The sequence below is a fragment of the Furipterus horrens genome, unplaced genomic scaffold (assembly GCF_987537825.1).
Source record: "Furipterus horrens unplaced genomic scaffold, mFurHor1.1.pri manual_scaffold_6, whole genome shotgun sequence".
Classification (NCBI taxonomy): Eukaryota; Metazoa; Chordata; class Mammalia; order Chiroptera; family Furipteridae; genus Furipterus; species Furipterus horrens.
This window is the reverse complement of record NW_028327176.1, coordinates 52979131-52993164: the sequence shown is the minus strand read 5'-3', so window position 1 is coordinate 52993164 and position 14034 is coordinate 52979131. Positions and strand designations below refer to the sequence as shown.

Here is a 14034-nt window from a genome sequence, read left to right as displayed (position 1 = left end):
CAAAAGCCAACTGAAAGGAAACCCACAACTAATGAGGATACCTGGTCACAGGTAAATGAACTACCCTTGCGTTGTGTTATCAAAGCGCCCAGCCCATCCAGGACCACCAGGCCTCACCAGCCAAACCAGACCTTGACTATGGGCCCTCCTGACCAGCTCAGGACACAGTCCATGTGTACACTGATCTTCTCTCATAATGAGACTGACGCTTGGCTGAAACTTCTAAGTGCTTCTTTCTATATGTAGACCACTTAACTCTATTCCAGGCACACAGTCATGACTCAACTCCTGGCTGAAGTCACAAACTAATTCCAAAGCATAGGGTGGATGAAATAGTAGAGGCACAGAAGACCATATGAAGTGGTAGTTCATATACCAGTTTAGGTAGTACCCAGATGCACCATTAAACACTAAATCATGTTGTGAACAAGCTATTTGTATAGTCTGTGATAACAAAGAGAACATCTCATTGGGGTGCTAGTATTTAAGTTATTTTCTATTTATGGCAAGTAAGAGCGATTTCCCACTTATAGTGGTATAAAATGTTCTTTTACAGTTTTCTTATGATCAAAGCATGAATCAATACAGAGAAAACAAAGTTCAGTAAATAATAATACCCATAGCACAAGGTTGTTGGAAAAATTGCCAAAGCGATACTCAGTTTGGGGAACAGTGACCTTAAGTTCAGCCTCCCACCTCTGACCCTCCTCTTTCTTCTTCTTCTCTATCCACCACCTACTTACAAACATCAAGAAATAAGATGCCTTAAAGTGCATATGTAGCGCACCTTAAAGTGAATATTTAGCACACTACTTATATGAAAGGAAGGAGAGATAAGAAAACATATGTGTATCAGTTTATCTTTACACATAGAAACATAGGAAAGACAAACCCAAAAATGATGGAGTTGGTTTCCTGCAAGGCATGGAAGAAACTGGGGTAGAGGGGGCACAACCAGGGAAGGAATGACACTTCTCTAAGTTAATTTTTGTGTCTAGTTTTGGAAGCATGGTAATGTCCTACATATTTAAAAAATTAAATTAACAAGGGTGTGAGGGAGGAGCCTGAAACTAAAAGCAACTGGAAACAAATGAACCTAGTGGTATGTAGGTGACTACCATAACTAAACTGAAGGGGACATAAAAGCTAATCCAAGTGATCTATGAACACAGCATTTGATTATACACACTCAGTCTTGGGTTGGTAGGGAAAATTGCAAACGAATTTGAACTCATTTCTTTTTCTTAGTGGGCGTTTGTTGTAGTGGCATATAATAACAACTCTGCAACTATCACAGACATATTGAAGGATGGGCAGAAGGGCACGTGAGATGGTGGTGCTGTGAGCCAGGACTCTCACTGTGGAAGGAAGTGCATATACATGTGGGTTAGAGGAAGGCAAGAGAGGACTCTAGGAGACTGGTTGGAATGGGAGGTATTCTTGTAAACTCATCATTTCTAAAAACATGCACATGCTCATATAAGTGCACGTGTAGGCATGTGTATATATATATATATATATATATATGCATACATTTCCTGAATCTGTGTGCTGATTGCCCCCTAGTAGCAATGATAAAAAAACACTCCAGTAGCAGTGAGCATACCTAACACCCAAATCTCAATCTGTGATAACATTCCACCAAGAGAAACCAGGCTCCTCAGAGAAATGGCTGATTGCAGAGCGAGGGTACGGTAGGTGCCAGATGAGCCTGCAACACCTTGTCATGCCAGAAAGCAAGGGAGCGCTCAGAAAAGCGATGAGGCATGTTACAAGGACCTAGGCTACAGGTTGAAGGGGCTCCCAATTGCCAAATCTGACACAATTAGAGATCAAAATAATTAGGTATAGTAAGTAATAAATATAAGGCATTTTAAAGTGGGGAAACCATGAATCCATGCCAATAATAAATTGGTAAGTGAATTGGGGAGAAGGGAGAAAGAGCACCTGCTTGGGATAGAATGCTGAGTGACCAGTGATAAATGTGGAAGGAAAGAAGCTGAAATGTCCTTAGTTCACAGCCATCGTACTAAAGACTGACTCAGACAAGAATCCTCAGTGGACGCTAAATCTAAAAGGAGCACTATATTTTAGTCAGGAGCACTATATTTGCATGGTCTTAAATGGTCTCCTCAGTTGCTCATACTTGCAAAGAAAAACATAACACCTAGATAGTGGAGAAATCAGACAACATCTTGACAAGGTGATCAAATCACCATCACCAGTGAGAGACAAACGAACACTGTATTCCTCCAGATGGGACACACTGAGGAGGACACAGCATGACTTATGTAGTATTCTGGCCAGAAGTGCATTCGTAAAACCAAACTAAGGGCGGGGTGTGGGTGGGGGGGTGGAGGGGGTGCAGAGAAGAAGACTATGTAGGACATTATTGGGTAAATTTATAAAATTAGAATATAGGCAGTTATCGGTATTAAATTTACTGAAATTGAAAACTATACTGTGTATAAGAGAATATCTTTAATTCTTAAGAGCACTGAAGTATTTGGGGATAAAGGACTGTGACATATGTATTTACTTTCAAGAGACTCACAAAAGAAATATCATGTGTGCACCTGTGTGGAAAGAGGAAGCGAGAGAATACAAATGAAGGAGCGTGTGGGTGAAATGCCGACAATGGACAGATCTGGGTGCAGGGATCATCATATTCTTTATACTGTGCTTATTCTTGCAACTTTCTGATAAGTTTGAAATTATTTCCAAATGAAAATTTTTTTAAGTTATAAAGACTATGATTGTTAGTGGTGGCTGAATGCTCTGCATCCTTGGGAGACACTTTTTTGAGACCTAGCAAGGCCATTGAAAGGGGGGAAGCAGGCTGGGAGGGCCTGATTTACCTTTGGAAAGTCAGCAGTGAAATTAAAGTTCTCTGTTGATAATGAGGCCTGCTGGTTTCTTGGCCTCTTATTCTAACACTGTTCTTTGGAGTGCAGCAGAACTGTGCCCCCAGGGAACTAGTACTCCAGTCTGTGTCCATCTCTTAGGTGAGGCCATAAGACCTAGGTATAGCCCTGGCTGGTGAGGCTCAGTGGATTGAAGGAGGCCTGCCAACTAATAGGCCATAGTTCAAGTCCCAGTCAGGGCACATGCCTGGTTTGCAGGCCAGGTCCCCAGCTGGGGCCTTGTGAGAGGCAGCTGATTGCTGTATCTCTCACACATTGATGTTTCTCTCCCTCTCTTTCTCCTTCTCTTCCCTTCTCTCTAAAAGTAAATAAATAAAATCTTAAAAATAAAAGACGTAGGTATAGGCCACCCTTAAGGACTGTGGAAAGGACAGACCCAGAGTGTTCTAGCTCTATAGGCACCTGCTGATTGAGCTTAACAGAGTGTGCAGTTTCCAACCTAGAGCAGGATAAATTAGGTAGCTTGTCATCCAAATTCAGGAACTTTGGCAGGAGATAAAAAACAGAAAACCTTAGAGTTAAGTCTTGAACTGCCTTCCACACCGCATTGGTGATTTGTCCGGGTTTCCTCAGCCAGGAAAACATGGTGCTCTTTGCAATAAATCAGGAAATACTGACACCAATAATTCCATCACAGAATTTAGGTATTCATTAATAAAGAAGGTAGTTTCAGCAAATGAATGTATATGTCCACACCTAAAAAACAATAATAGTTTTAAGAAACCAGGTTTTCAGATTTTTCTAATTAAACTTATTTGTTATTGATTTACTTTTCTTTTATTAGCTCCAAAGGATGCAAACAGTAAAAGGCTCCCCAAGATTTTCCAAAATTATCTGAGAAAAAATTTTAATTAAGAAAATGCCATCCTTTTTCATCATTTTTCCCTGGGATTTGGGGTGAAGCATAATCATACTTGTAAAGCCCAGTACTGGAAAAACTTGAGAACAGGGACTCTCCAAGGGTTGGCTGCCCTTCCTAGGAGCGAGTAAAGAGGAGCTACTTGAGGGTCTTTGGACACTGTCCGAGGAAATGCCAAGGGTAGATCAGGAAGTCGGGGAAACTGCTCTTCTAAAGGAAGAGGTCTGGGAAGCCCGGGGGCAGTGAAAAGAAGTGGCAGGAGCCCGTTTACCTGCCGACTAAAATAGGTGCAGCCTAAAGAGGCACTGGTCGGGCCTTTGGGACCTGCTGGCCCAGACCAGCCAATGCTCTGGTTGTCTCTCTCCCCTCTCCTCTCCTCGTCAGCACCCGTTTCTTGGCTGAGGCATGGGACTTCAGCCAGTTCCCATCCTGCCTGAGGAAGTTTGTAATGGCTATTCTAAGGGGGTGGTTGGAAGAGGAGGCGTGGCCAAGTGGGGCAAGGCCCACATTGCCGGTTGCCCAGATGCACAGTGAAGATGGACAAGGGGAAGGTGAGCCTGGAGCCCAGGCTCTGGCACTGCATGGACTCTAGGGCTTTCTGCCATTGTTCTGCACATAGAGACAATATCTTCTTATCTCTTAGAAAGAGAGGAGTAGGGGAATGTCTTGAGTCCAAAAACACTTATAAGCATCCCCTTGCCAGAGACAGCTTAGAAGGCCCTCCTTCTCTGCAATGATGTGAGGCCGGGACTGTGCCCCTTCCAGAGCTCATGAGGGAGCTACCAGCCTCCCTTTCATCACCCCTGCCTTTGAAATGCACTGATTTTTTTTTTTTTTTTTTTTTTTAGATTTACTTAGATAAAATTTTTTAATATTTGTTAGAGTGATACCTCAGGTTACAACTAACTGGCTGGGCCCTGGCTGGATGGCCCAGTTGCTTGGAGTGTTGTCTGGTACAGCAAAGGGCTGTGGTTTGATGCCTGGTCTGGCCACATACAGGAGGCAACCAGTCAGTGTTCTCTGTCACATCAATGTCTCTCTCTCTCTCTCTCTCTCTCTCTCTCTCTCTCTCTCTCTCTCTCTCCCCCCGCCTCCCCCAGAATCAATGCAAAATGTATTCAGTTTTTGTAAGTCAAAATCTCCCCTGTCTTCGAACTCGGTTTACCCTCAGAAAGCTTTCATTATTTTATAACTATACACTAGCTCTTGGCGCTCCCCTCTAACACTCAGAACCCCGGTTCCAGAATCTGCATCCTCCATCACAGACTGCTTTTCAGCCCTGACCTCCCCGCCCTGGTTGCCTTCTGCTCAGCCAGTGCCCTCACAAGTGTAACACATATTGCCTCATGGAGATGCTCAATGACGCTGTTTGTTTCTAGGCATGTGCATGTGTGTGTAGCAACTGAGTAACTTCGGTGAAGTCAATGCAGCAAGTCGTGAAACTGGTACTTGAACACAGACCTTTTAACCTCAAAGCTCCTAGGACTGCCTTTGTGGCACTGGACTGCACCCACCTCTGTGTGTTCCTGCTGAGTCTGAGCTCCTAGCGTGGCGCTTGACACATGGAAGGCATTTGCTAAGTACTTATGACATGAATGAGTGGTTGCTGTGAGTCTTGTGTTTGGATTCAGTCCAGCGTTAGGCTCCATGTAGGCCTGCCGCTGGGAGCTGGCCGCCGGCAGGTCGTTTTGGCCCCATTACAGTGCCTGTGGCAGAGGTGACTCTGACTGCTAATGGTCACACATTTATTTTCTTGGTTGCCTTATGGTTTGTAACCATTCTTTCTCTTATTACATTTTTATTCATTTTCCCAATCTACTATTAGCTGGTAGTGAAGGATGCTAGGGGTTTCTGAGGGATTTGTCTCATCTGTCTGATTAATCCCTGGGTTGGGGATTTGGATATTTTGCAGCTTTTGGACCTCTTCATCCAGTGGGATTGGTCAACCTACTTGGCTGACTATGGCCAGCCCAACTGCAAGTACCTCCGGGTGAACCCAGGGACGGCTCTGACCCTGCTGGAAAAGTGAGTGACCGAGTGGCCTGGGATGGGAAGTGGGGAAGCAGGCTGTTGTGGATGGGGGTGGGTCAGAGGATAGTTTACCTTTGCCAGTACCTGAAAAAGGCTGCAGAGAGCCCTGTTCTCGAAGTTGCCCTTGGTGCTGCCAGTAGCTTCCATCATTAGATTTGTCAGGCCGGTCTTTTGGTCGCCTCTTCATTCATGAAACCCACAAACTAGGCCAAGTATGAGTCAGTTAGCCTCTGACATTACCTTGGAGCTTAATGGGGCAACATACCTTGAACTAGAAGTGGCAAAAGAAGGAAGAGAGATGCCTTAGTCTGGGGCTCAGGCCGGCCTGGTAAGCAGTGTGAGGATGGCCTCGTCCATCTGAGGATGGAGAGAAAAGCCCCACAGAGCAGGTGGCCTCTTCACTTCCCAGTGGAGCAGTTCCTGGACTTACTGCAGCCTGCACAAGACCACATGCCCTGACAAACTGAGCTTTATTGTGCTGACTGTCCCAAGACAGCTACGTAGGAAAAGGCATCTGATTCTTGCCGAGGTAGTCACTAGGCCGCAGAGGTTGCTGCCGCTGAGACTGGGTTAGCCAGTTCCAGAACATCTCAGGGCACAGGATCGCAGCTGCTGGGATCGGCTGTGCATCGCAGCCTGGCTCTGGCATTTGTGTACCTGGTTGCTAGCTGGCAGGTCAGAGACCAAGTCCCATATAAAAGGGAAGCTTTTTCTTCACTTCAAACTAGTTAACCCCTCTGCTTGCCAGCTTCTTAGAAGAGTAGCTACATCTAAGCAATGATGTATGGCCGGTGCAGCAGATTTCAAGCCCTAGGAAAGTGAGGATTAGAGTCTAGGAGGTTGGAATGGAGCCTTAAGCAGGGGAAGCTAAAGTGTGTCCTTCCTCTTGTGCAAAATGATTGGACTCTAGAAGGGGAGGAGGTGGAGGGTGGGCAGGAGCAGGAGGCAGAGGCATGTGTCTGGAGCCAAGAAACTAAGAACCCAGAGGGCAACTTTGTCCAGAACAGGACAGAGATTGGTGTTTCCATTTTAACTTTGTTTCCCATGGTTCTCTCTTTCAATGACCTTCCTCCCTAGGATATCTAGAGAGTAAGTATATGATTCACTTGGGCCTTTTCCATCACTTTGAGGCAAGTCATTCTGGCCTCCTCTTTGACACTAATGATTACACTAAAATCCCTACCCTGTGAGTTGCCCCCACCCTGACATACTAACCTACTAAACCAGCCTGGTGCCACCCAGCTGGCTGCCTCCTCTCCTTGGTCCTCAAGAGTGACCCTTGGCTTCCCAGTTCCTCTGGGGCTGGGAGTAGTGGCAGGGATTTTCCTTCATCGGTATCAGGTAAAGGGTTGTTCCCACTCAGCTTCCTGATGCATGCAATCCTCTTGCTAGTGCAGGGCCTGAAATACAGCCCTGACAGAAGGGAGTTCCTCCGTAGGCTGCCATCCTCCAGGTAGGGAGGCCCACGGTTTTAAGGTCTGGAACTGTGTCTCCCACAGAAGACTCTTGCAGCCAGTCACCAGGAAGCACAGGCCCATCCACTTGCTGTGGCTCAACAATAGGATAAAATAATTGGCTGCTCTGAAGCAGTCTGGGGGCCTAGCTAGCAACAAAGCCCTGTGCTTAGCTAGTCCTAGCACTCAGCAGGGTTTTAAAGCTCCCTTTCAAACAGAGCTGAGCCAAAGGCCGCCCTGAACTCGGATTTCCCAGCCTCATAGGAATCAGTCCCTGACCTACTGCTGCTTCCCCACAGCCCTCTCTACCATCAGTGCTTGACACGCCCCTTTCCATCCTGGCTCTTCTTAGCAGGGTGGGACCTGATGAGACCCAAAGGCCTGACTAGGACATTCAGGAAGGAGAAGGTGCTCCTGTGTCGTTGGGAGGTGGCCTTAGCAAGAGCAGATCCGGAGCCCGGTCTTACAGAATAGACAGCAGGTGGAGAGGGTTCTCCTTGGGTTTGGGAGCATTCTAGGGTACAAACCAGCCTGCTTCCATCAGCCCTCAGGGCACTTGAGTTTATCTGTCAGGTAATCTCAACTCCAGGCACTAATGGCCAAAAAACCCTAACCTCTGAGTCTCAAAGAGGACCTTTCTTCTCATCCCTTATTGGAGGAGCTTCCCTAGGGGAGCAGCCCTGTGTCGCTGAGCTGACTGATCAAGTCATAAAAGTAATGATCACATAGGATGTTAAGTTAAATGTTCTGTCAATGTAGGAAGTGTTTTGTTTTGTTTTTTCCTTTCTTCTTTCTTTTTGCCTTGTGCTATTTGTTTTTGTTTAGATTCATAGCATAATTACAAAATGAAAAGGAATCCTTCTCTGGGATAAGTAATCTCAGAGCAGGCCAGTTCCACAGGCGTAATTGTGACATTAATGTGGAAAGGACCAAGTACATTCATCGCAGCCTTGAGGGTACCTGTGCTTTCTTCTCAACCCAACCCTCTAGCCTGGGATCCCCCTCTCCCCTCCAAGCATGGCCTCCTCATGTAAGCGGCTACACCTTATGCAGTGTTCTTGTTACAGAACCCCTGGGCTGCTCCAGTTGAAAACAAACCCACGGGCTCTTTAGTTAGGGGCCCGATTGCCCGCCGCCAAAATTATAACTCTCAATACCAGAGTTTAGTGGAAAGAAAAAGAATTATTTATTTAACAGTCATATAGATTTAGTAATTTGCGGATTTCTGTTGTTAAGTCTTATGCTCTTTAAAATACCCACAAACACATATCCTTGCCTCCCCACTTCCAAACCAGGCTAGTTTTAGGAAAGTTAGAGAAACCGTTTCCCTACTTTCCAAACACAGTTCAGCTTTACCAGTAGCTGCCAATCATTCAATCCTGATTGGGGAGACCTCGTCTGTGTTATGGGGTCCACCAGCTTTTAATCCAGAACCTCATGGATTCTCAGCCTCCTTGTAAACTGCATAGTTAGTCCTTTTGTAATCCGCACAGTCAGCCTCAGCCTCAGTCAAATCCACACAGTCCGCCCTAACCTTAGTTAAATCCACCCAGTCCGCCCCCCCAAAATGTCTGCCCCTTATTTCTAAATCCCTGACTACGTCCTCTGATGCAGTGGGTGCGGTAACCAGTTCTGACCATTCACAGAACCTTACATAGGCTCTGTGTGCTTTCTCCATACCATCCCCTGGTTCAAGACTCCTCCCATCTACCTGAAGCTTTGGATGCATTAAAGCCATTTTGCATAAAAAGACACTAGCCACCAGCCTCAGGCATGTGGAGGCATTCTGAAAAGATGCTTCCTTCTCCCCATCCCCCAGCCGCAAACTCTGGGGTTTTTTGGATTCCCCTGTTTCTGTAACATTCTCATTGTGCTTGATGAGTCAGTCCAGCCCGAAGGCCCTCAAGCTTACATCAGAGGGAGAAGTCCCCGTTCATCTGTGGATGTCACTGCCGCCAGAGCCACACAGCTATGATGTTCATCAGAACCTCTTACCATGGGGATATAAATGCCCTGGGGGGGGGGGGGTCTCTGGCCCTTTGACCCACTGGCCTCTAACTTGCCCCTCCACACAGGGCCACCTCCCAGAAAGCAGTAGGCCAGGATTGGCCGAAGGCCCTGGGGAATGTGCCTAGGAGTATTTTGCTGCCAGTACCAGCTTCCTTCCCTCCCCTCTTCTAGCCTGTCTCCCTGCAGCCCAGGGAGCTGTGAGGTCAGAGAGCACAGTGAAAACCAGCCTCCCGGGCCCCAGGGAGAAACTGGCCTGGTCCGTGTTCTCCGTTCTCTAACCCTAGAACTAGTGAGGGCTGGAGGGCTGGGGTGCAGAGGCTGGGGCCAAAGTGAACAGTTACCAGCAGACGTCAGGGGTCATGCTGGGCCCTCAGCAGTACCTACAGACTCCTGGGTTCTAGTGCAGCAGCTTGTCAGACTTGGGTTCTGTGACACCCTCAGCCTGGCCTTGGCTTTCCTTATCCATCCTTGCCAGTTAGGTCTCTCCATCTAACTGAACCGTTGGCCAGAGCTGTGCATGATATGTGCTCTAGGAATAGCTAGGGACGTGCTCTGGGGCTTTAGTGCGGCCTAGTAATAGAAAGTTCTCCAAAGGTCAAAGGCCTGAGAAGTCAGGGGCTTCTCTTGCCACAAGCCCTGGTTCATGGGGTGAGAGAATGGTCCGGCATTTTGTCACCTGCTTTTCTCAGCACCATGTCCTCTTTGCCACCTCCCTGCCGCCTCTGGGTCCTTACTCTGAGGCAGAAGAAAAGAGATCAGTCAAGCCCTCAATTTTGTTAGGGATGAAATAGAGTATAACCAGCTATAGTGAGGTTTAGAATTACACGGTGGCTTTGTTATTTATATCCTCTTGGAATTGCTAGTTAAGAGCATTTTTCTGCTTCACCTTTCAAATATCAGCTTTAAGGTCCCTGCAGGATTAAGGAGGATTAGGAGTTGATAGAGATCCTGAATATTCTGTAAGAACCTTAGACCATCATTGCTGTTGCATGTGCCAGGTGCCCACCTATGGCAGGCGCATACCTGGAGATAGAAAGGAATGAGGGAGGCAGGCAGGGTGGGTATGGACCATCAGGACGTTAGCCCCTCTGTGGCTGGCTCCTGACTATCTGCAAAGGTGACTGAATTTGGGAGGACTATGGGCACCAGCGGGACAGCTTCCTGAATAATAGGTAAGTATGAGCCTGGCAGTGGGAATGTTCTGGACTGTCACCTCTGGGGGGCAGTTAAGGTACACCACGCCATCCTGCCTCCTGCCAGCTCCCCTCCCGCCATTGTCTCCCCAACACTGCTCCTCTCTCTTTCCTTCCCTGTTTAGGATGAAGGACACTAGCCGCAAGAACAACATGTTTGCACAGTTTCGTAAAAATGAGCGAGACAAGCAAAAACTGATCGACACTGTGGCCAAGCAGCTCCGCGGACTCATCAGCAGCCACCACTCCTGAAGGCTGGCCTGGAGCCCACAGAGGCAGCATAGTGCAGCCCCACGGCACAGGACCCGGCCTGGCCGGCCCTGCATTTGTGCATTCTTCTTCCGAGAGAGAAAATGTATTTTTTTAATAACCTATGTACAGTATTCACATAACCTTTCCCTATAGAACTAGAGGCACAAGAGTGAGCAAACATATGAGATGTCGCTAGGCTGGGACTCAGAGGCAGTGATGGCTACGCTGCCTGTATTACCTTAGAGATGGTGGTGTCATCCGTGCCAGTATGGTGAACCACCGGGCACCCACAGAGCACAGGTCTGGGCCCCAGAACCACACAAACAAAAGGGCACTTGGCAGGGGGAGGTAAGGCGAGTGGGCAAAAGGATAATACAGTATATTCTATTCATTCCTGGGGGCCTCGCTCACCACCTGGGTGAGGCTGATTCTTTTTGATGCAAAGAAAGGGCCTGGAAAGTGTTTTGTTGAGGATACTGAAGACCAGCACACACGGCTGGGGGTCCACCTCAGTCCAGTGCCTGTCATCAGCTGGTGAACAAGCATGGCATGTGGCACGATGGCAGCTTCGCTCCAGTCCCCCGGGGAGGGCAGTTTCTTTAGCCTAGATCTGGCCCAAGGCTTTGCCCATTTTTCCATGGCCAGGTAGAGCTGAGTGTGTGGGGGCAGTACGTGGGCCCCGTGACTAACGGCAGGTGGCCCCCCACACCGGAAGTCCGGTGTGGGTGAAATCAGAGTCTCTGTCCCTTTCCCACTCACCTCTTCCCCTTCTTCCAGGGCCAGGACACTTGGTTCAGGGCTAGACCACCAGTTATGCCCACAGGTCCTCACAGAGAGCCTCAGACCTGGCCTCTGGTGGCTGTCACTGGGGTAGGTCAGATACCAGAAGCCTGGAAGCGGCCCCTACTTTACCCTTAGGGAAAACCTATAGACTACTTGACAAGGTTCCTTTGTGTTTTAAAAGTCAGCTTTCTGGCCACCATCTCTAAAGGAAATGCCACCGGCTCTGCATTGTGGGGGCAGCCACCACTGGGCTGGTTGCCTCCAGCGATGGAGCCGCTGTTGCCAGGAAGCAGACTAGGCCAACCACGGCTGGTGGTTTGTTGCCTCTGGCCTAGTTGTCCTGGATTATCTTCTGAGATCCTGATGGCCACCTTTTGGCTTTATCTGAGAATGACTGTCTATAATCCTGTCCCCCCAAATCTGTAGTTTGCATAGGGCGCCTGGACCAGCTAGCTCGGAGACTGTGTCCATTGTCCCAGATGTACCCCTGAGACTTAATGCAAGGGCTTTGCTATGAGGTCAGTCAGAGGAACCTGCCCTTTAAGACAGAGGCTATTATGACGACTGGCAAGAGTGTAATTGAGCATCACTAAACAATTACAGATGCGTCACACAGGTGTTTCCAGCCTGGGTTAGAGGAGACACTCACCAAACAGAACCCCTCACAGCCTGCTTCTGGGGTGGGCAGTGCTTCCTCGGCAGTCCCCTGCCCCCGCCCCCCTTCGCTCACCACACAGCGTGAAAGCCGAGGAGAGAACGCGCAGGCAGGCGGTCTCCCTCCAGGCTGGGGCCCGGCTGCCTCTGAGCTTGCAGGGCCTTCTGAGGTTCACCCTGGGGGCTAAGCGGGGCGCCGGGGTCTTAGGATGAGGGTCAGGAAAGAGTGCTGCCACGCAGAACTTCAAAATCCAGGGGAAGGCAAGAGCCCGTGGGAGGGAAACCCAAGATGCCATCCCCCAAGCCTTGGATTTTTATTGAAAAAGTGAGACATGATTACACTAATCTGAAGTTCTATTGTTTCAAAGGGTCCAAAATACCCTCCTCCACTAGTCCCCAGTTTGCAGCAAGATCCCTTCAGCTTTGAGCACTGAGACGCTGCAGTGAGGATGGGGTGACTCTTAAGTGTGTCACAAGTTTTGTCTTTTTGTCAGCATTGCTAGTCTGATCTCACACTCACACCCAGAAAACCCGTGCTAGTGAGGACTGAGTGAGCAGGGCCGAGGGAGGCGGGTGGCCCTGCACCTTGCTCATGGAAGTCCCTCCAGGGAGAAAGGTCGTTCAAGCTCAGGACTCGTCAGGTGGGCCCCGTGGTGGCCCTCTCCTTCCCTCTCCGTCAGTCTTTAGTTGCCCTAACAAACCAAGGTGCTGCTACTCAGTTGTCTGTGGGGACACTCCTGGTGGGCAAGGGAAGGTAAAAAATCAGGGATTGGCAATGTCCCAGGGGTTTGCATTGGTAAAGTAGGATTTTTTTAGTTTCATCTATAGGCCTCTCGCTGGGCCAGCCCTTGAGAGGAGCTGGGCAAAGCGTGTGTGCCCAAGCCCCTCAGATGCTAAGATCTGGCCTTGACGTCCAGAGGTGAGGAAGAGCTTGGCGGCCGCAATAGGGGGCAAGAACATGGTGGCTGGAAGCCTGCCAGCCTTAGAGTTGGCATGAACCCTTGACCAAGCTCTTGGGGAAATGGGGTTCATGTCCCTGAAAGGAGAATCTGGTTTGGGACCCTAATGGGTTTCAGTAGTAATAGAGGGAGCTTGCAGCATGTTAACATTCATAGGAACATCTCTTTGAGTAGATTGTAAATGAAGCTGTTGGTGGGTGGGTGGGGGAAACCAGGGCCTGGGAATTGTACCCAGCAGAGTCCCTGTTAGCAAAGGGGATGTAAAGCTCCCAGGGGTTCCATTGCCTACCAGGCCTGATAGTCTGCCGGGCCTCAACCCCAGCCTGGCTTCCTGCACACTGAGATGTGCTTGCTCAGCCAGCCCCAGACCCAGGACCCTTTGTCCGCCAGACTGCCATTGGCCATGACCTTCCTCATAAGGCCCCTGGGCGCACTGCCTGGGGTCTGCTGCAGAAGTCCCCCCACCTGAGCCTCCCTTCTCCCAGTACGCTGCTCCTGGCTGCTTCAGTTGCCTCTTTTTCTTTTTTCTTTTTTGCCTGAATTACAATTACTTTTCACTAATGTGTTGGAAATGGCCTTTTTATTTTGCACAAACAGTTGCACATTTGCTGAGGAAATTTAGCAGACTCTGTTTTTAGCTCTAAAGGGAACTTTTATAAAACTCACTCGTAAAGCTACTGATGCAGAAGGACCTCATGGTTATTGGAAAACCTCCTGTGTAGAAAGAGCATGTGTTTCCTCCTGTACATTTTCCTCTTTTAACTGCTATTAAACGAGAAAGCCTATATACCTGTTTCAAAAGCCATGGTGCTGTCTCCTGGTCTTCTGTTCCCCCGGCACTTCTGCACAGCGTGGCCATGGTTGGGTGGCAGATGTTGTCCCGAGGACTAGAGCAGGCAATGCCCAGTGGGGGGA

At 48.5% G+C, this 14034-nt stretch overlaps 1 protein-coding gene across 2 annotated transcripts in view; it reads left to right on the top strand.

The window, feature by feature from the left end:
* The window catches only part of EXOC6B (exocyst complex component 6B), a 614171-nt gene extending 603422 nt beyond the window's left edge, over positions 1 to 10749 (top strand). For both annotated transcript variants that reach the window (XM_090281510.1, XM_090281509.1), the window contains 2 exons: positions 5696 to 5808; positions 10597 to 10749. In XM_090281510.1, coding sequence (XP_090137636.1) covers positions 5696 to 5808; positions 10597 to 10723 — 240 coding nt within the window. In that variant the 3' untranslated portion in view covers positions 10724 to 10749. The remainder of the gene's footprint in view (positions 1 to 5695; positions 5809 to 10596) is intronic.
* The last annotated feature ends 3285 nt before the right edge of the window (positions 10750 to 14034 follow it).